At 44.8% G+C, this 23,016-nt stretch overlaps 1 protein-coding gene across 7 annotated transcripts in view; it reads left to right on the top strand.

The window, feature by feature from the left end:
• The window catches only part of chd9 (chromodomain helicase DNA binding protein 9), a 66,678-nt gene that overhangs the window by 3,255 nt on the left and 40,407 nt on the right, over positions 1-23,016 (top strand). For 5 of the 7 annotated variants that reach the window (XM_068730545.1, XM_068730544.1, XM_068730542.1 and 2 more), the window contains exons 2-3: positions 985-2,650; positions 21,225-21,631. In XM_068730545.1, coding sequence (XP_068586646.1) covers positions 1,088-2,650; positions 21,225-21,631 — 1,970 coding nt within the window. In that variant the 5' untranslated portion in view covers positions 985-1,087. Of the gene's footprint in view, positions 1-984; positions 2,651-8,385; positions 8,436-18,697; positions 19,103-21,224; positions 21,632-23,016 lie in introns of those variants that run through there. The other 2 variants (XM_068730547.1, XM_068730546.1) reach the window with 2 other exon arrangements.

Raw genomic sequence — 23,016 nt, 5'->3', positions numbered from 1 at the left:
GCCTTTTGAAAGCTTTTTTTTTTTTTTTTTTTTTTTTTTTTGACACTGAGTGGGCATTCATCCAATACTACTAGCCTATAAGCATGTATTACTGGTGATGAAATGGATGATAAAAGTAGATCAGGTGGGGAGTGTGTGTGTGTGTGGGGGGGGGGGTTCTACTGGATTATTGTAATGAGTATCTTGTAGTTTGCAATATGTGATCTGTTTATCTGGACCAGGGGTTTCCAACAAGTAGCTCGTAAGATACCAGTCGCTTGCTACCCGTTTCTGAGGGGCAAGTTCATAAATTTGATAGCACAAAGTCACTTTGTAAACCTGTTGAAATTGATATCCAATCAAATTCACAGACCTGACTCCTTCTGACACAAAATCATTGTTTGCCAATCAGTCAATTAAACAAGTTGCACTTCTTTCAAGTTTGGCTACATCAGTGACGTCGTATGGTGATGTTAGCAGACTAGCAAGCGCTCACCAGATTTTACAATGATATTGAAATATACTATTTTCATGAAGTAATTTGTCACGAACGTGAACTTTTTATGGGACTTCATGGCTGGTAGCGGTAATCTACGAGCAGAGAAAGTAAAAGAGCTGGAAAAAAAAGCCTTAAGACGACGGCCTCTGTTTACCAAACTGTTGAAGAAGTCCAAGGCAGCAACAGTGGCTTTAGTGGTGCTTACACACAAAGAAGCCCTTCGCCTCTGACAGGACTGTAATGGAGGTGATGACTGTGGAGTCTGAAACGTTAATTAAGGACCCAAAAAGTAAGACAGAAATTCTATCTGGTATTGGAAATGTACAACGAAGTGCGATGAGTAGCTCTCAGCCACTTTCATTATATCAAATTACCTCTGAGAGGAAAATAGGCTGGAGACCCCTGATCTAGACCATATATTAACTGAGCAAACACACACAGTCTTCATCTTCTCATACTAATGTTTCGTTTGATTTTTTTTTTTCCTCCCCTCTGTTTTTGGAAAGGGACACAATAAAATGGACATGCTGTAGCTCACAGTGAGGCTCATTGGGACCAGCTTGGATCCAGTGGAGTTCCAAAGGTTCCCGTTACCCTCTGGGCTCTGCCATGGACTTCTTTAATGACCCGAACCTCTTTGTTGGAGGACTGGATGGGCTGGACGAGGATGGCTTCGTGTCAGCACCATCGCTTGTGGATGAGCTAAACCTCACTGCTGATTTTGAGCCCCTCCAGGTGGAGCCTCTAGTCCCAGGGAAGCACCAAGACATGATGCCACCAGTTACTACTCAACAAGCCATGCCTTCTTACAGTCAGCAGATGGGTCACTACATTGGCATCAAGGCACAGACTCCTATGGGGCAGCCATTTTCTGGTCCTGGGGGCCCAGGTGGTGGAGGAGGAGGAGGAGGTGGCGGCATGATTGCAGACCAGCATGGCCAATACCATAATGCTGCAATGAGCCAAGTACCTCAATCCAATGGACTGTTCTGTGACAGTAGCAGTCCAATGTGGAGCAACCAAGACCAGAACGGGAACATGTACCACCCCTTATCTCAACAGCAGCTTTGTCATCAGCAACAGCAGCAGCAGCAACTGCACAACCAGCAACTTCATGTCAGACAACAACAAACACAGCAGCAACAACACCACCCGTGTCACCAACAACAACAACAGGAGCAGCAGCACAGAATGCAGCAGCAACAGCAGCTGCAACAACAGCAACGACATCAGCAACAGCTGTTAAACCAGCGCCAGCACCAACAAATGAACACACAGACTATGTCTCTGCAGCAGCAGCATCACAATTTCTCCTTTCCTCCTCAGAGCCAACAGCAAGTTCACCATACCCGGCAGCAGGTTCAGCTCCAACTAACTGTGGGAGGACCAAGGTTCCATTCTGGGGCTATGCCAAGTAAGTCTTATTTGGATAGTCAAAACGCTCCACTGAGTGGGACTTGCTTGCAGCCACAGCAGCAGCAAGCCAGCTACCAGTTGACAAGGGGAGGTCAAGCCTTCTCTGGATCCGGATCGGAAGACCCAAACCTGCCCTTCCCCATGCATTCTTCATCAATGGTTCACTCCCTGCCCACATGCTCTGTCGGCTCTGCCACCGCTTACCAAGCGGCTCAGTACCCTGCCTATCCCGGAGAGCCAGAAATACCCAGCCTCAGTCAGCAGTCCACAGCCTCAGTGTCTATGCCCAACACCACCACCGCACCCCTCACTTCTGCAGTGCCTGAGCTCTCAGGGACAGTATGTCAGTTTCCATCCACAGCAGTTATGAGGAACCCGGTGAGCCAGGCAGATGAATGTGCTTTCCGGGCCCTACGTTGCTCTGGAGAACCCCATGGAAACAAGTCATCTGAGATGTTTGGTGAGTCAATGAACTGCTTCCCCAGCCTGGCCAGCCAGCTGCCCTCTGAGCAGCCTCAGAGCTGCGGGGCCATGAACACTAATGGATACCAAGCATTGGGAGATCTCCTGCCATCAAAGGCTCAGGATGGAGACTTGGAGGGCCTGGAGCCTCCTGACCTCCTGCCTGACCTATTGCCCCAGCTGGAGGCTGCTCTCAGCCAGCAGGATGAATCCAACTGTTCCTGGGTCCATTCCAGCCAGGAGAGGGGACATGAGCACAGAAAACCACCACCTGTTGAGTACAAGCAAGAAAAGGTAATACAATGTTACAAACTTAAGTATTTGTTTCCTTTTTTTTCATTAATTTGTCTGTTTTTAAGCACATGAAAGGCGGTACATTTTAGCCATACTGTAGCAGAGCAACCCCCTGAATGTAATATGCTTTTTGTCCTTGTCTAATTTATATCCATACTATGTACTCCGTCCTGTACCCCAATTTATTGTCACTATAAATGAATGAGGGGTATTTGAGCAGGGTGTAGGTTGATAAGTTGAAATTAATTAGAAAACATACTAATGGAGAACATTTCATTGCTGACACAGTGAATTTATTCTTCCCAGTGTGGCATGGCTCAGAATCCAGCCACTCGTGTAATGTTTAACTAACTATCCCAGTTAGAACATGTGCCTGTCTAGAAACCTGCAATCAGTGGTGGAGAGGGGGAAGGTGGAGAGGCAGTACCCAGGGCCATCTGAAAGCCTTCTGAAAATGATAATGGTCTGTCCGGCATGGTCCGTCTATCTGCCCAGTGCGCCGACAGCAGGTCAGGCCTGATTAGGCTAAGAGTGGCAGGAGTGTCTTCAGGACTTAGCTGTAAGCATACTTAGGGCTATATCAAGATGTGGGTCAGGGCAAGTCACAGGCACTTGCACACTGCCTCCATGGAGTGTGGGGGAGGTTGCACACTGTTGTGTGTGTGTGTGTGTGTGTGTGTGTGTGTGTGTGTGTGTGTGTGTGTGTGTGTGTGTGTGTGTGTGTGTGTGTGTGTGTGTGTGTGTGCGCACATGTGATTGAGCGGGCGGCAAGAAAAAAAACGAGTGTGGCGGAGGAGAGTGGTTAGCACTTGAGGGGGGGAGGGGGGAGTTTGGGAGATGGAGAGAGCACTAGCTCATGGAAAAAGGAGAGCGTAGGAAAGAAAGGAAAGAGACAGAGAGGAAGAGCACAAGAGGGAGAGGAGAAGCAGAGGGGGAGGCTGGGAGAATGCATTAGCTGCCTGTAACAGGCTTCAGGCGGTTCCTGGACCTCAGTTGGTTAGTAACTTAGCAGCATCCCCACTGCCTCTTGGCCAACGAGTGACACATGACCAGCAGCAAAAGCAACAGCTGTTTCATAATGGTTTGCACACTAAAAAATGAACTTCAGCACATCCATGTATTCCTTTTTGATCATATTTTTATTACAAAAACATCTGTGGTACTAACAACTAAACAGATTTTGTTGAGTGCAACAGATTGTCTCAAAATAGCAACATGCACATGTGGAAAATTCACACGTTTTTAATAAGAGCACTTGTGTTTTCCATGGCCCACCGCTGACAGTGCTGAGTCTTTGTCATTGCCACTGATGACACAAAGAAATGTTGTTTAGCATTATCTTACAAACCCTAGCTTTTCTGTATCTGCACTTCCTTTAGTGTAGTAACCGCATGAATGATTACCGTTTTACAGTGGCAGTTTGAGTGAGTCATATAAATCTCTCTAAACAGTGTCCTGTTACTGACAGCAGACCCATTATGCACCCCCAGACTTCTGAAACCAAACCTATGCCTATGAGCCAAAACACGACCTGTGTGTTGAGTACTGCCTCTGCCATCCCCCAGCAGGCAGCAGGTGACAACAAACCGGGTGGCCTGTGTGTGAGTGAGCCCTGGTTAGGCAGACCGTTTGCCCATCTGCAGAGGTCCTTGATTGAAATGAGGCCATGAACCACAGCCTCTCCCTGTCTGTGTCAACATACAGCCCCGTGTCAATGCTTGCAGGCTGACTGTGCTATTCATGTGCACCGATGTGTGAAGAGCCTGCTGATAGTGTGTTTGCTGAACAGGCAAGGCATCAGGGGCTAGCTGCCCAGTCTTCACTCCCCCGCAGTGAAAGGGGCTAATTAGGTTTTCCAATGGTTGTAATGGTCAGCTGCAGCTGTGATTAGCACCTGGGATTCAAGATTGAATAGTTGTCCCATGTTGCCAAATTCTAAAGTTAAATTGAGTTTGCTTTATGCCCTGTTGCAATGGATCTAAATTGAAATGAACAGATGTGTGTAGCACTCTAGCCTGTCCCATGAATCATTTCAACATTATTTATGGACTGCAAGGGGCTTCGTCTGAGGAGGTACTTCAAGCTTAAGCCTCAGTTATACTTCCAAATAGATGTGGACACCACGAACGCGTAGTAGTTTATATTGTTCCCTTGGAGGACGAGGTCCACACATTCACAATAGATTGCTACACTACCACTTGTAGCATAGTGGTCCTGCAATCTTGCTTTGCCCGGTCACAACAAATTAGCAGTATGCGGACATCTGCAGAGAGCCTACATGTACACCTTTGTGATGACAACATTTAACTCACATGGACCCTAGTCGCCCCTTGCAGATGTGGAAAGTATAATTTCTGCTTTACAGCATTGTCACTCTAGTGAGACTCTTCTGAGCTGGATGCTGGTTTGCGATGCTTATGTGTACTCGTGTGAGTCAGCAGTCTTTATGCTGTATGTAGTCAGGACCTCAAGACTGCAACCTGTGAGCTCTCCGTCAGTGTGTATACTTGTAAATAATTGTGAGATGTAATATGTCTACGTTGAAATAGCAATGTCACAAATCAGTGTCTGGGACTGCTTTGTGGCGGTATTGGATGAACAGGGTTTTCACTATGTGGATGCAGCCCCATGCTTGTGATGTGCCCAGAGTGTAGGAAAATAACAACGTGCATGCCTAAAGCCTTTGGCAATGAAAGCAGATGACACAAATGTGATGTCATTTGGGGCTGATTGCCTGTTGCACCACTGCAATTTGATTGGCTATTTGCCATGAACTGTTGGCATCATTGGCTTGTAATTGCCATATTTTTTTAAGAAAATATCAACTGTGGCACAAATTTGAAAGCCTGTCTTTTGAAGAACAACTTGATATTTTGACAGTATTGGCAAGTACGCAGGTCTATACAGCGATCCAATATCTCGTTATCGTATAATTTATCAGCTCATTTACGCTACGCAGGAACTACCACACGGGTCACTCGCTACCTGATCTATACATCCTGCCCAATCGGTACTGCACATGTGCAAATAATACACACCTCGTGCACCCTCTTTTTTTCACAAATCTTTGTTGAAATCGCCAGGACGGGAGCTAGTTAATGTTAGCTGTTAGCGGCCTTTGGGCAGCACAGACCTGCTTGACTGGATAACAGAGCTTCCAGCTGTTATTTGGAGGTTCCATTGAGTTACATTATATGTTCGAGGTCCATTGAGTAAATGAGTTTTGGGCAACGGTCTTCAAATGTAATACTATACAATTGTGTTTATGGCAAGGAACTCAAATACAGTTGTACGAAAGAGATGTTTTCACAGTAAAGTAAAAAGGGTATTAAAGAGGGAATTATGACCTTTTTTATCACTATTACAACTGTCTCAGACACAACGTTTAACCATGACTTTGCTCACAAGCTACAAAACCAGCCTGAAATTGAAGAAAATCTGAGACACTTGCATGAGAGTGGATGGAGCACATCCGTAGAGTTTTCGGATTTACAGATTTAATGTATCGTACTAGAGTATTACATATCGCATTTTTCTTTCCATACCACCCTACCCTATCATTACTACCCTATCATTACTAACCTATCATCATTCAAGGATACACTTGTAAAATGTTGCACAGTAGTTGTTGGAGAGCTTGATCATTGTCTTGAATTTTGTACAAGTTAAATGTCTAATTTGTGCATTTCTTTTGGGGATTTTAACTTTGGACATTCAGTTGTGGTTGATTGTCTGAGATATCTGTGTCTTCCTTATTTAGTGTTCTTGATCACAATCCTAATGTCTTCATTTTTATTTGATAGAGCTATTTATAGGTACAAATTAAAATAATCCCCAAAGACAAAAAATAAACTGGTTTTAAAGATTTATGGGGCAACAGCAGCACATTGAAATCACCCCTTCCAGGCGTACTCAAACTGAACGAGGATGTTATCCACCCTGGTATCAGTCACGCTTTTTGGTACCTAAGGAGCTATCGTGTTAATTTAAACTGACATAGGACACTGTGGTTCTTGTGCACACAAGAAACCAGGTTCATAGGAGACATAAGTTAGCACAATAAACCGGAGAATGTTGACGTGAACTGCAACCTGGTTACTCTAAAATCAGTGTAATATGCAGCTGGCCTACAGTTAAATTGAATGACCATATTTTTGGAACACATGATATTGGCATATTTTAATTTAATTAATTTGATGCTGCAGATAAATAGAAAAAAACAGACTCGACCTGTAACAATTATGTTTTCAGTTATTACGTTTTCTACGTCATGTTATCACATAGCCAGGTACATTTGTACCACTATTCTCTTTTCATGATACACGTACTCTTAATGATTTGCCCTGCTATTACACAACTGTACGTTTTAATCAGACCCAAGGCTTCTGCTATAGGGGTACAAAGGGCTCCCTTGCTGAGATGGAAGTGGAGACTGATGGAGACTGATGGCCTGGGCTGCTGTAGCCACTACAGGCCCCCGGCAGTGACACCGAGCAGGTGTCTTCTCCCTGCCTGCCTGTATTGCTGATTTAGATTTATTATCTGACTGGGTATCGCTGCTCACCCCGCTCTACCCGGCCTACTGGTCCCTGAGCTGTATTGCGAGTAAGCAGCAACTTCAGATATCTGTGTGCGCTCGCAAGCAGGGTTAGCACGTTTATGTGTGCAACGCTAGCTTTGTTGCTTGCTGACATCTCTGAGGTTTATATAACTCCGAGCCAACCAGACTGGACAGCCAATGCCATAATCAGCCCTGAGACTTGACACCATGCGTCACCCCAGCCCTCACCCCACATGAGCCACACACACACACACACACACACACACACACACACACACACACACACACACACACACACACACACCACTGGGAAACCTGCTGCTTCTGGGACCACATGGTGATAGGCTGTGTCATTCACACACTTTCCCTGAACACCTCCCCCAACATCCATCCATACAGATCTCTCTCTCTTGCTCGCTCGCCTTCTCTCTCTTTCTTTCTTTCTTTCTTTCTTTCTTTCTTTCTTTCTTTCTTTCTTTCTTTCTTTCTCTCTCTCTCTCTCTCTCTCTCTCTCTCTCTCTCTCTCTCTCTCTCTCTCTCTCTCTCTCTCTCTCTCTCTCTCTCTCTCTCTCTCTCGCCTTCTCTCTCTCTCTCTCTCGCCTTCTCTCTCTCTCTCGCCTTCTCTCTCTCTCTCGCCTTCTCTCTCTCTCTCTCTCTCGCCTTCTCTCTCTCTCGCCTTCTCTCTCTCTCTCTCTCTCTCTCGCCTTCTCTCTCTCTCTCTCTCTCGCCTTCTCTCTCTCTCTCTCTCGCCTTCTCTCTCTCTCTCTCTTGCCTTCTCTCTCTCTCTCTCTCACCTCTCTCTCTCTCTCTCTCTCTCTCTCTCTCTCTCTCTCTCTCTCTCACCTTCTCTCTCTCTCTCTCGCTCGCTCGCTCGCCTTCTTTCTCTCTCGCTCGCCTTCTCTCTCTCTCTCTCGCTCGCCTTCTCTCTCTCTCTCTCGCCTGCTTTCTCTCTCTCTCTCTCTCTCTCGCCTGCTCTCTCTCTCTCTCACACCAGCATCCGGCCTCATCCGCCTGTCTGTTTGGAGGCCTGCCAGATAAGGGCGGGGGATAACTAGGGGTCAGAGGTAAAGAGGAAGTCAGGCGGTCTTTGCTGTGGGCAGGAAAGGGAGGGCTCAGTGGAGGAGGAGGTGGTGGCGGGGGAGGAGCTGGGAGAAGAGAGGGAGGAGGGAGTTGTACTTGGATTGAGTGTGTCAGCAGCATGTGGGAACGTTGCCAGCTCAAACTGTCAGTAGGTCTGAATTTAAAGTATAGTCTTTTTACTCTGCTTTTCTATCCTTCCTTCTCTCTTGCCTCTTTCTCTTGGGATTAAGTGGCTTTGAATATTTTTCTGTGGTGAAGGGTGGGTGAGCTATTGCTCAGGGTCAGATGTGGATTTTTTTTTACTAAAATGCAAGGCTTTTTTGTTGTGACATGAGACAATCTCCTTGTACTCGTGTTAACCTTCGACTAACAGAGAGGGGGAAGCTGGGTGGTTAGACTACCAGTGTCTCTAGGAATAAAGAGAACAAGACGGCATGAAACTCATTGAATCTCAGTGTAATGTGCAACACAGGAAATTAGAAAAGGCATGAAGCAGTAATGACCCCTTTGCCCTTGTGTTTACAACTGAAACAGTAGTTGATGTCTTGTGGTAGAAAGGAGGGATTGTTGGTATAAAACACGTAAAGTAAAGCTTGAATAAAGCCAGCTCAAGTAGAGCTAGTTGGAGTTGGTGTGCTGCAACACGTTTGTCCCGCTGCTCCACTCGATACGTGGTTTTCTTTACCACAATTTGACTTAATGCAAGTCACATTGTCCGCCGAGACGTCAGTTGGCTAACTGGTTACTGATTTGTAAGTTAAGCAAACAGGTTTGTGTCAGGAAGTCATTTGCTAGTTGCCATGGACGCCTATGTTGCAAGTCCAGTCTTTTGTTTATTGAGCGTTATGCGTGTATTTTACAACACTTTGAAAGAAAGTTCACTGTTGAAAGCGGTATGTCGTCTGTTGTGAGTCAAGCTACAGTACCATCATACTGGCAAAAAAGGTACATTTAAATGAACAAAGACGAAAAAACTGTAATGGTAGTTCATGAAGAGTGTTCTATTCATCTTTCTTCTTGTTTGCGTCATAGCACTTTGCTAAAAGTGTTTTTAATCATGAGAAATAAGCGTCATACAGCAGTCATGTGACAGTAAAGGCCTTCTTGGTATTCCTCATGTTACTCTGCAAGCTTCCTTGACTTAGAGGAGGAAATGTTGCTAGAGTCCTATACCCATAAGCATGTCTGTAGTTCTTATAGCCTTCACTTTGCTAAGTGGGAAATTATTCATAAAAATCAAAGAGTTGGATGTTTTTTTTGTAATGGCAGTTTCATATAGTTATTTTACATAGTACCCTCAGTGATGGAGTACTTATATTAGGTTTCAAAATTGAACGGCTTCAGATTTTTATTATTTGTCATCCTTTTTCAACCAATGTTTACCAAATTAATGAGTTGAACTAAGGGTGTACATATATATTGATCCCTGTTAGGAAACAAATACAAAATTATAATATAGAAATCCAACACAATAGATCCAAACCAAGCTATCTTCAAAATGTGCCCTGTGTAAAGGTGTTATCTGTTAAATGTCTGAAAAATGTGAGGAACTCTCAGACAAAATTAGTAACTGCCAGTAAAAATAACACTTATTTAATGTACAACTAAAATTTAGAAATGTTACTGTATCAAATCTGAGTTTATTTGAAATGGCATCAAATTGGATTTTTTTTGGTCTGTTCTGTTCGTTGTTTTGTTCTGTTCGTTTCTCTGTGAAACCTTTTTTTTATTTTTTTTTAAACCCTTTTTTGGCATGTATTTGGCGAGCATGTATTGTATGTGCACCCTTCTGTACAATCTCGGAGCTGCTCCATGATGTTCATATATCATTGTGTGACATATTTACTGATGTATAGATCTACTTATTACCTGGTTCTCCATTTCAAACTAAATGTAAACAGGAAACACAACATTCCTAAAACACAGTTTTAGCTATTTCTTCTTATTTCTTCTTCTATAACATTCTGCTCATGTAAATGGAGTAGAGGTGATCCTGTTCAGTATATTTGGTGGGATGAAGCCTGTGTGGCTGCTCTCTAACATTCCAGTGGAGATTCACTCCACGGACACCGGCCTCACGCTGAGCGAGAGGTAGAAATCAGAGCAGGAAAAAAATAAAACCCTTACTTCATCATATCCTGAAGGCTGCAGGTGGAACGCTTTTTGTGTGTGTGTGTGTGTGTGTGTGTGTGTGTGTGTGTGTGTGTGTGTGTGTGTGTGTGTGTGTGTGTGTGTGTGTGTGTGTGTGTGTGTGTGTGTGTGTGTGTGTGTGTGTGTGTGTGTGTTCCTTTTTGTGCAGGCAGTGGCCCTGCTCTGCCTTTGCACCGCTTCAATAATGAAGGAGTTGTAAAGGTCTGGCAGTAAGCCCCTTGCTGAATTTCCCCTCCACCTCTTTCCTCCCCTCGGTCTCTCTCGCTCTTTTTCTCTCTCTCGCTCCCTCTCTCTCTCTCTCTTTTTTCTCTCTCTCTCTCTCTCTCTCTCACATCCTAAGGGACCTCCTCTCAGCTCCACTCGTCAGTTTGCACCGATGTTCCCATTAATGAATGGCATCATCCGGCTTGCTTGTTTTGCACAGTTCAGCTTCACTTCACTGCCTGGTGTCTGACCTGCTGTGCCGTCTCTGATTCAGAGAGCACCACGCCATTACTCGGAACAACGACGGTTACAAAAACGGCCTTAAAGAAGACGCTTCCCAATTTAGTTGGTGACGCATCATGTAAAGTACACAAAAACCATGAAGTGTTCAATATGCAAAAGACATTTAAACTCTGCGGTAGATGAATCATATCGCATCTGCAAAATTGTCACTACTTTGGAGGGAACCTGTGCTGCTTTCAAGTCCATGTTACTGGTTACTGGGGGAAGATTGTCAATCAAATGCTGGTTAATAAGTAATCTTGTGATTAGTTTAGATAGAGGAGACCCCATATGTAGTTCAAAGCCTTATTTAGTTGTTTTTACAACATCAATCTTCTATCCATAGGGTTGACCATTGTTCTATTGGTTATGATAACATTGTTTGTAGCGGTACGGTCATTTTAGCAGACGCTTTTATCCAAAGCGACTTACAATTCAGTATCTATCTACACACTGTAGACGCAGCTACGGGAGACATTTTGGGGTTAAGTGTCTTGCTCAAGGACACATTGACATGAGACTAGCAGAGCAGGAGCCTGGAGAGCAGGAGCCTGGAATCGAACTGCCGACCCTCTGATTGAAAGGCTGCCCTGCTCTCCACTTAGCCACGGTCACCCCAGCAGTAGCCACCCCAGCAGTAGCCAAGTAATTGCTGAGATCTGGGAAGCAGGCGCCGTCCATCAGTTTATAGTCAGTTTATAGGCCTGACTTCCTGGTTCACCTTTGACCTGCTGTATGTGCTGTACTTTAGTACTGACAGTCTTCCTTCACAAGGACGGGCTATTAACTATTTAGGCTGAGGTCACTTTTGGTTTTACCTTTTTATATTAGGTGGTTTAGATAATCAAGCTGAAATGTTGGCTTTTTTTACAACCTGTTTGTAAAACACAATGTAACAAATGAATACATGGAAATAAATGTACTGAATCGTTCGTTATTAAAATAATGGTGTCTGTTACCAGATCGGCCCATTGTTGCTGATACCTGATCCATTTATTTGAGTCAGTATCTCTCTGATATCAGTATCGGTGCTTCTCTAGAATTAACCTTGTTTGCAAGACCTTTTCTAAAAGGCCGGAGCATATATTCCAATAAATCCTCTGTGGGAGGAAATGACACGCAACTACTGATGTTTTTTAGTAAATGTTTACTTTGCAAGGATAGTATGTGAAATAGAAGTGTGGAAATTTCTCGATTTATAAGCTGAATCGCGACGTGAACGACTGCTTCGATACAGTGCTGCTCTTGCCACCGATACTGGGTGGTTTGATTTAACGATGTTTGGCTGAAAAACATGTGCATGCAGGCTGAAATTCAACCATGTTGTTGTTAACCCTGTCGGGAGATGCAGTGACTAAACCAAGTAGGTATAGAAGAGCTACGAGTAAGGAAAAGCCTGCTAGCTGTCTGAGCTGATACATGAAAAGCTTATTTTCATAGATTACAACACATTTGTAATATGCTGCAAAAGGATTTATCTTTTGTTTTTGTAATGTTTATGCACTGAGGTGGGTCAAGACTGTTGTAGTCTTATTTTTGAAAGCACTTTCTAAATAAAAAGTGAGACGGGAGAATCGTAATCACGACGCCCGTGAAGATTCCCACCTCTAACAGGTTACCTTACCGCAGCCATAACTACCTGTAAAAGGTGTACTCGTGTTTTATTTAACACAAAAGAGACTTTCATTTAGAGTGGTGACCTAGGTTTAAACAGGAAAGGATCCACAAGGATGGCACTGCTGGCAAGTCGGCCACTAGTTGTGAAGGGTGTCCCTCGGTGGATGGATGGCTTCTTGCTTTCACTCTGGCTCATGCTCAGTAGCGTGTGCCCAAAGTGCTATCCCTTAAAATACCATCTTAAATCTTGCTGAGCGACTGAGCTCACACTTACAAGAGATACAAGAAGGGCTGATGCCCTAGTTGGAATCACTGCCTGCTCTTCTCAGTCATTGGGCCTGATGACACGAAGTCAAGCTTAGGCTGTACTCTGTGTTCTGCACTACTCTCAAACCCAAGTCAAAGCTGGGTCTTTTTTTCTGTTTTTCCTGGGATTAGTAAGAAAATGAGCAACACAAGAAGCCACAACTTGTTTTTTTTGTTTTTTTCACTTTTAAAACTTCCTGAGAGCTGATGGCAGACGTCTCCTCTCTTTGCCATTCATTCCTAACCCTTCTCCTTGCAGCCCCCCCCCCCCCCCCAGTGGTCAATTCTGCCCTAGCAAGATAACGAGGCACAACATGCTGCACTTGTTAACACTTCACATGGATCTGTCTGCACTCCTAAACGTCTTTATTAGCTATATAGGAATGGCTGCCTGTGCTGAACTTGATTAAATAAGGGAGTCAATTAGTGGACTGCATAATAGCTAGCTAATAGGTTGTCTTTGTTAAAGCCTGTTGGATTGGAGTTGATTGGGAGTGTAGCAGGGCTGTAGTTTTGAGACACGGCGCTGGATCGCTTGGTTAATTGTATCCAGTGCACTAATTGCTTTATTTGCACAGAATTAACTTGGTCTAAAGACTGTGTGTGTGTGTGTGTGTGTGTGTGTGTGTGTGTGTGTGTGTGTGTGTGTGAGAGTGAGAAAGGAACGAGGGAAAGAAACGGGGTGTTTGCATCACATCTGTTTGTCTAGGTACAAAATGCTGCCTAGGACCATGGTCTTTGTGATCATGGTCCTTTGAGCTTTACGTGTGTGTTTACTATAAATAAGTCAGACAGACACACTCTGCTGGCAGTGTTGTATCCTCTGAGGTTATTGCAGTTGTCAGACTTGAGCTTTGCTTACTTCTTCTTTTTACATTCTGGGCTTATTGCGTGGTTAACCCCGAGGATGCAGCAATCACAATATATCGTACTGTATTTTAACTCAAAATAAGCTGAGGAATCTTAAATGACGTCACGGATATTATGTAACTGTTAGGTGTTTCACACTCCTTCTCAAAACTAAATTTGGAAGTTTAAATTGAGCGTGTCTAGTTTGCAATCAATAACTAATTTGAATTGGTTATTGTAGCCAAGCAAGTACACGACAGCATCACCGGTATGTGTTCATGTCCCTTGATTGGTAAAGTGTGTGTAGGAAGGTGAATGAGGTACCTGCTTCAAAGCTTTGTTTCTGTAGGAATCTGAAGCCAGACGTTGCTTAAAAAAACAACACACATCCTCACACAACTGACAAAGATGAATACATTTAAAGAAGTATTATAATGTAGTTGTTTTTCTTACAATGATACTGCGACTGAAGTTTTTGTTTTGTGAGTTTATACTTTCTTGTTTCTCCCCAGGTAGTTCTTTTATCTGGCTCGTGAGGCTTTCTGGTCACAGTGGAGCAAACCAGACGGTAGTAATAACGCTCCGCTAGCCTTTCAGCAGCTTCTCTAGAGGGCACAACGCTCGGCCCAGCTACTGCTGCTCTTGGCCCCGAATAAAGGATCATTAATGCGTGGTGCTGTATTTAATTGGTTGAGGAAACATTGCTGTGCATCACGTCTCCTTTAATTTATCAACCCTGCCGCTGTCTCACACTTGAGCGTGGCCGCAAACTGGCCTTTAGCGGGGCCTAATCTTTTTTGCACCTAGACATAACAGTGCCATCTATTTATCATTAACGAAGCCAAAGGTATGAGATCTGGTGTTGGGTGAGACAAGGCATTCTTAGTAAACGGGCAACAGCAGTGAGAAACATACTCCTGAGGTGTGAAAAGTGAGGCAATCAGGCATTGTTTGTTTATGTTATCTATGATATTTTGTGGTAAAGGTGTAGAAGAGGGCACAGATTTTTAATGATTTGACATCCAACACCTGAGAGTCTGCTGCAACACAGCCTAGCATTCACTAATTAACAGCTCATTAGCAAAATCTGAAAAACTGTGCATGAACGCTGCATTCTGGGAGCCAAAAATATATACTATAAAAAAATAAAAAAATCACTATGAATACTATATACTCACACACACCTTTCAGGAGTCTGCACTCTTTTGTTATGAAGATTGATCAAAATGGCTCCCAGAATGCAGCATTCATGTGCAATCTTACAGATAAGAAAAATGTCTTGGCTAATCAGCCGTTACTTTGTGAATGCCACGCTGTGCTGCAGCTGACTCTCAAGTGCTGGATGTCAAACCACCACAGATGAGTTGTGAACCTGTGAGAGACGCTGTCTGATGGATGTGAGAGATCCGATCAATAGTGCGTCACTATTGTGTTGGCAAGGGCCGTTTCTATTTCAATTGTTGATTAATGGATTAATTAAATCAATCTGTGACAGTTTTGATGATCAATTATGAACATGTGGATTTTCATGCATCTCTTTAATATAATTTTAAATGAAAATGTTTTTGATTATTGGTCTTAGATCAAAGAAAGTAAGCAGACCTTGACTCTAACTTCTGGTTACCTTTTTTAAAATGTTTTGACATTTTGCACTTAATGGAAAATCAGAGGTGTTGGCTAAACAATTTGAGCTAAAATGTTATCGGCTTAAAAGAAAATGACAGTATGTGTGATTTTGTGTGGATTTGATGGCTTGCTCAAGGACACTACGGCAGGATTATTAGCCAGTGCAAGCAGCATTATGTAGCCCAAACCTACTTGTGTTTTAAAGCAGAAATAAGCAATAACCAGACATGTGAATTGTCGACAGCATAATAAGTGCATAATGGATCAAAAGGCCTGTTTTTTTTTTTTTTTGTCATTCAGTGCACCGTGGATAATGTTACTATTAACACTGAGTGACATTACATTCCAGTTGGCGATGGTTTTCCTCTCTGTGTGTGAGAGTATAGCAGCACGCTGTAGACTCTGAAGCACCGGTGGGTGCTAGCCATCTTGTCATTTTCACTTCATTGCTAGCTCTCAGCCCTCATTTCCCTAATGGTGAGTTAGGTTAGTGGAGACTCTCACGGTGGCACAGGCGAGAAATGAGCGCAGTGGCGGCGCACTAATACAGGCTCTTTGATGAGGAAGTAATGGAGTGTTCAGAGACAGACACCTGTGCCACTGCTCTCTCTCTCTCTCTCTCTCTCTCTCTCTCTCTCTCTCTCTCTCTCTCTCTCTCTCTCTCTCTCTCTCTCTCTCTCTCTCTCTCCACACACACTTTTTTTTTCCACTCGTTTCCTTTCAGCAGCTCCCCTCCCCTTCCTCTACTCCCCTCCCTCATCTGTACTAAAGGAAGCCACTCCCCCTCTCACGGAGCTGCCAGCCTTGTTTGCATATTAACTGTTTAGTGGCCGAGGAGCAGTGGCTTCACGCCATGTGACCGTTGAAGCGTGTGTTGACTGTTATTTCTCTTTTCGTCTCTCTTTGCTTTTCGTTTTTGACACCTGTACACAGGCAAACCTTTTCAGTTGACGACAAATGTTTTGTCACCACTAACAGCCACTTATTTCTGCGTTTTAGGTGAAATGTGATTCAGACTTCATGTCAGTTTTCCACCTTTTCAGTGGAAAAGCCATTCTGCTGTGTTGGAGGTGCAAGAGGTTGAATAGATGCGTAGGCAGTTGCTGTAATGCAAGACGCGGTTATGTCGTCCGTTCATGACAGTTTAGAGAGATTTTTATTATTATTTTCCATCTGTGCTCAGCGGTATTTGAGTTAACACCCATTGCACTGTTTGATGTGTTAGTAGTCAAAGCTAACCCCCCGGTGCTGTGCCCTGGGGGGCATTATCTGACAGTGGATTTGTTTAGCTTGGATAGGACACTATTGCTCAGCTTTCGGCAAGTGTGTGGTCTGATGTAAAGTCCAAACTCCAAGGCCTGGCATGGCAGCTGGATTTGATGGCTGCTGCTGCTGCTGCAAACACTTGGAAATGACAGCCATTTGTTTTTGCACACACAGCAGTCCCCTCCGTCTCTAAAGGAGATATAAAGCTGTAAAACCACAGAGATATAACAAGAGAACTTCCACTGTTATACCAGTGTGTCATCTCACCGATCTTATAGCCTCCCCCCTCTCTACACACACATTGACTCACACATACACATTTTGAATAAGGCTGTCCACACCATTCCAGTTGGTCAGTTGCATATAACTTTATTTAGGTTCAACATGCAATGTAAAGCCATATTGTGTTGCTTGCCCACATATTTCACACCATACTTTAATAAAATCACAACAAAGTAGTGTAGTTTGCTATCGGCTGAGGGGGATCAGAATGCAACAATATCAGAGTCAGAGAAAAATAATACAAAATATTTGTATTGGATAACTTGACTTGATGTCTTGAGTCAATAGCCTAGTAACCTTAACCTGTTTGGAGATTTGTAGATGGTGTTTCAAAGGCGTGATGTCAACAGGCAGACCTCTTCCTAGCTCCAGGTATGCCGGTAGTCCTGGTAGCACTGGGCAGCTCACATGTCTCAATGCGTGCAGCTGCATGGAGAAGGAACAGGGTGTTGGCCGGGACAGACGCCTGTTCAGCTGATTCCGCACAGTAAATAAAGATTTAAAAGCTGACAGGGTTATATGTCAGAAACTCAGGCCTGACCCAGTAGTGCTGTGTGCACTGTACCTGGCTTCGGGCCAGCCGTGTGTCTCTGCATAATTCCCAACACCATGTGCCTGCCGGTGCACATGGCCCCTGCATCACGCCGTCAGGAGTCCCCTGAAAGGCTGGCTTGCTCCTCCTAGATCTGCTCTGGCAGCTCAGGAAGAGCTGCATGTCTTGGACACTTCCCAGTTTCCCCTCTTGGAATTTTTTTTTCTTTTTTTTTTCTTTTTCTTTTTTTTTCTTTTTCTTCGAGTCATAGCAGGGTGACCAGGCCTTGACCTCACCAGTGCTTGACGTCACCACTGGAGACGCAGTGCAGTGTAGGCTGCTTGTTCCTGGTTTGGTTGGGGAGTATTATGTCTGCTTTATATTGTGTTAATTTCTTAATGGTTGCAATTGTGTGTGCAGTTTGTATTAAGAATGCATTTTCGTCCTCTGGGGGAATTTGTTCCTTCTGTTTGTTCATCTAGAGTTTCTGTGTGCTGTTCCATAAATAAATCAGCGTGTCATTGGCAGTAACCTACATGGGGACTAAAAAAGCCACAATGTTGACAATCTGTGGTGTGGGCGAAATCCAGTACTTTGGGGGTTAAGTTGTGAAAGTTAATGTAATAACTGCTAGCACCATCTGCTGGCCTACTTCCTTACAAAGAGAGAGAGAGGGAGCGTGTGAGTGAGCGAGCGCGAGAGAGAGCGAAAAACGAGTCTGGGTTTTAACGACATCTCTAATATTCATGCTGATGCATTTTGCTGCTTTGTGCTTTCATTTTCCGCCGCTCTGCCTGCCAGAGTCTCGAGCCCACCATACACGCCCCAGCCAGGGAGAGGTGAGGGCAGCGAGGGAGAACGAGGAAAAAGACAAGTGGGGGGGAAAGAAGGAGGAAGAAACAACCGGCCAAACAAGCAAGCAAGCTGACACAAAAGCCCTTTTGTGCGTAATAAAAGGAGTAACCTACCTTATCCTGGCCGGTGAAGGACACGAGAGGCGCAAAAAGGGAAACGGCAAAGCGGAAAGAGCAAGACACAACGAGAAATAAGAGGGACAAGGGCTCAGGGAGGCATAGAGAGCGCGTACGAAAGGCAGGCGGAAAGAGGAATCAATGAGAGGGGAGGAGAGAGGAGCCAGGGGAAGGCAACTCTGACACACACGCACGGTGAGAGAGTGTGAGGGAGACTTGGGTGAAGCCGGACGACGGCGAAGCAGCACGCAGCAGCAGAATGAGAGCTTCCTGGACTGCCACGCACCTCCTCTACCGCCCACAGCGCTGCTCCCTCATCACCCTGTGAAGAGACAAACGAGGGTGAGAGAGAGAGAGAGAGTGAGAGAGAGAGAGCTCCCATGCGCTCCTCTTGAGCCCTGCCCGCTGGGGGAGGAGGAGACGAACGGCTCCAGAGCTCTCGCACTGCCTGAGGAGAAGAAGAGCTGACCGGGGAGGAGGAGGGGAGGCAAACTAGGAGAGAGAGGGAGGGGAGGGGGGGACTCGCAGCTCAAGGAAGAGTGAGAGAGAGAAAAACGACTGTTGAAAGGGGAAGAGTGTGTGTTTGTGAGAGAAAGCGTGAGCGAGCAACGGAGAGAGTAAAAACCCGGCGAAAGGGCAAGGCTTTTGTCAGCCGGTTGGAGAGGGGGAGGAAAGAGGAAGAAAAAAACCCAACCATGTCTACAGTGAAGAGGCCAAGAGGAAGGGTAAGTGAGCTGCTCTGAGAGCTGGGAGGGAGGAGGGACGGGGGGGGGGGGGGGGAGGAGGAGGAGGAGGGGCCGGCAGGAACTGAACAACCTCCTCTGCTACTGGCTCATGCTGCACTGCCGCCATCTTGAACTCATTGCTGCTTTATTTTTCTCCCCTCCATGCTCATTTGCGTTACTGTGCCAGACCTTATCAAGGCACACTGGCTTTACAGTGCTGTCTGTTCCCCACCCCCACTTCCTATTCTATTCATTCCATACGTCTCTTTCCCACCGTCTCTCCGAGCTGCCCTGCGCTGTAGTTTGTGTACAGTGTGTGTGATGTGTGATGTGTGTGTGTGTGTGTGTGTGTGTGTGTGTGTGTGTGTGTGTGTGTGTGTGTGTGTGTGTGTGTGTGTGTGTGTGTGTGTGTGTGTGTGTGTGTATGCGTATGCGTGTCCTCCATAAGTTGAACCTGTCACTCACCAGAGAGCACACTACATGTGGAAGCAAGGGGGGGTGAGAGCGAGGGGGAAGCTGGCCGGCCTAAATGGAGCTTACTCTAGCTTTTTTCATGGGCTGTAATGGTCCCCGCCGATTTCATGGGACTACGTGCTGCTAGAGAGATTGAAATCACTGCAGTGCTGGCAGGCTGTAATTTCAGTTATTTATAGATGTATTACACAGCTGCAGTGCTCCCAGTTTTGGTGCATTTTTATCTTTTCTCTCTCTCTACGTCTCTCTCTCTCTGTCTCCGTCTCTCTGATGGAAGCCTGTTTTCCTATATTTTCTTCCTATTGCTGCTTCTTTCATGTGCCCTCATGTTCTTCCGCTCTTGAGTATTACTTTCAAGCCCTCCCCCCTCCTTTTTTTTTTTTTTTTTACCATTAACTTGAATGAGAACATTCCAGCATGATCCAGTAAATTTCTTCCTAATAGCCTCGGCAGCGTTGCACACGTGAAAATCATAATGCAGCTCTTGTGTGTGTGTGTGTGTGTGTGTGTGTGTGTGTTTTCTGCCCTTCCTTCCAAATGAAATGCTAGTTATTCAACTCCCTCCCCCCACTTTGTTGGCGAGGTTCAGGCTAATTCTCTTTATTTAGCTAGCAGTGAGAAGAAAAAAAAAAGCAGCCGCGCCTGGGCCATGTAGACATACGCACATTTTTAGATTAGGTCATCCATTTATGGGTTTCCTCCGCTGGGCTCAAGGCCTATCACAAGGCGCTTATGTAGGCATAACCGCGATCACACCATCCATTATTCACATATTATCAGTGTTTACGCTACCTTTCTGAATAGCATACTCCACCCAACTCAATTTCATTTGTATCGGGCTCGGAGAGTTTTCACCTCGCATGTTTTCTCCTCCACCTGATCTGACTGACTTCTTGGGAGAAGCACTGGCCCATCTCGTGCTGAAGGTGTGCTGGTAGAATTACATAGGAGGCTGGGAGTTGGAAGTGAGCATCATGTAGAGCGAGACGGGTCCAACCCCCCTACAACCAGCACATGAGATGGGGCCAGCAACGAGCTCTATGTCTGAGAGGTTCACACAGTTGTTTTTCTCAATGAGCGATAGTTGCACCACTTCCTGTAAAGCTTTGCTTGTATTACTCACCTATTAGCTGAGCTGTGTGACTCTATAATGGCCTCATTCATTCATACACATCGGCCATAAAGAGCAACCTCATTGTCCACGGCTTTTATTCTACTATCATTACTTGTTGTATGTTACAAAATATTAAGACATGTTTACTTTATGAGGCAAATATGTTATTTGTGATATTGGGCTATATAAACAATATTGACTTGACTTATTTGGTACCTCTATATGTGGAGAAATGGAAGAAAAAGGATTAGGTGGTTGAAGACTTGTACCTGCACATGAGTGAGTTTGGTCTTTTTTGTGAGAGACTTTGCTGAACCTTGTCTTTGTGCTACATCAGCTTCAGTCACTCAGCCGTGCTTCAGAGGTCAGGAGTCAACTTCATAGCTCTTTGTGCCACTCGTTCCTACTATAGCACATATAGCTCGGCATCTGAGTTTGTGTCGTCTACAATAGATGACATCATGTCTGTAATATTTACCTCAAAGATGATCATAATTCTAAAAACCTTTTTTAATTCTCTCCCTCTTTCCTCAGCCTCGGAAGAACGCTAATGGTCCCGGTAGCCAGGTACGGGTCCTCAGTCCCCCAGTGAAGAGCAGCTCATCGTCCTCCTCCTCTTCCTCATCGTCTTCATCCTCATCCAGCTCCTCATCGGAGAAGAGGACGCCACGGAGGACACACCATCAGATGGAGGCAGCTACACCGGACAAGCAGGAGAAGGCCAATAGGATAATATCGGAGGCTATTGCTAAGGCCCGGCAGCGCGGGGAAAAGAACATCCCCAGAGTGATGAGTCCGGAGAGTTTCCCCAGCTCTTCCTCGCAGCACAAGCACCGTAAACGCGAGCACAAAGGAAATGGCAAGGCACGGCTGAGAGAGAAGGCCTGTAGGAAGGCCTGTATTGTACCCTCCTCCAAGCCCAATAGGAAGGCAAAGATCGGGTATGTAGACACAGCCGTCAATACACTGAATGCACTGTCACTTATAAAAATAATCCTGTCAGTAGAGGGATGATCAGGTCCTACCCAAATTTGCATTTGTAGAATTTCCTTTTACACAGCCTAAACTACTGCAGCAATGGATGAGCCCGAATGAACACGTGACAAATTCCACAGCAGTAGGTAAACACAACGCTTGCTCTGATTTTAGGGGGAAATTACTAACAAAACAAATCCTGATTCTAAAGACCTGAGGGGACATAAGACGTTATGACGTTGGTCTTTTTAAATGTTTATCTTAAGACGCCAAATTTGCTGCTGTTCATTTATATCTGGCAAGCTGCTGGATTGCTAAGCCATCTCTCTCCACATCATCTATTGATGGCACCATAAATAACATTTGAACTACACTATTAATATAAAAATCAATGTCTTTCAGAGTACAAGTTGGACCCTGTTGGGGTTGAGCTGAGAATCTAAGCAATGCTACTTAGTAATTAAATCAGATTGTTAGGAGGTTGCTCATATTAAACAATGCATACATTTCACTATGTTTGGATTGATCACTCGCACCTGCTGCCTGTGCTGTTAGTGCCTATTCTTTTACTGATTCAACCTGCTTGTGTTCCGGCTGATTTTAGCTGGTACGTGGTTTTACTAGCGTGCTTTTTTTCTGCCTGTGTTTGCCAAGATGGAAGCTCAAAGTTCAACAGAATTTACAGCACGCCATAACAATAAACCAGGCTCAGTCATCAGCATAGGCATGGGAGGAGCAAACAAAGGCTGCATTTACATGTGAGACAGTGCTGCCGAGTATATTCAGAAAAGTAGCGCTGATGTATAGATACCGTGATCTGCCTCCCATCCCCCTGTTTAACTGCTATAAGCAGTGTGTAGCTACAAGCCACACCCAGCACAAGCTATTGAAATATCAGCTGGTGCAGATGTGAGGGGAAGGCAGCGAGCTGAAGGAAGAAGGGGGGAATGTTTGGACACGGTAATGTCAGATTGCGCTGCTGAAAGTGACTGACAATGGTCAACAATGATATCTGGCTGGCAGCTATGTTGATTAATAATTAGATGAGCTAGGCGGAGGGAGAAAAGCTGTTGCAGACAATGGATTTTGCGTGTGTGATAATAGGAAGTTGTGGCAGCGCTGATGTTTAAGAAGATGGTGAGATGATGGAGGAATCGCTTCTTGAAATTTCAGCTTCAGTTGGCTGTACATGCCGAGTGTTGCCGACTCTGACCTCTTAGCTATTTGTTGCTCTGGTGGCATCACTGAACACGCTCAGTTTTTATCATAAAGTAAAAGCTCTGTTTGATTATGTCATTTAACTTTGAGACAAAACACTGTCGAGTTCAGGTAGCTTAACTCATCCTAAATC

Source organism: Cebidichthys violaceus, unplaced genomic scaffold, assembly GCF_023349555.1.
Source record: "Cebidichthys violaceus isolate CVI_PGR_0920_01 unplaced genomic scaffold, fCebVio1.0.p SCAF_5, whole genome shotgun sequence".
Taxonomy (NCBI): domain Eukaryota; kingdom Metazoa; phylum Chordata; class Actinopteri; order Perciformes; family Stichaeidae; genus Cebidichthys; species Cebidichthys violaceus.
Note: the sequence above shows the minus strand (reverse complement) of the source record. Positions and strands in the feature narration are given on the sequence as shown.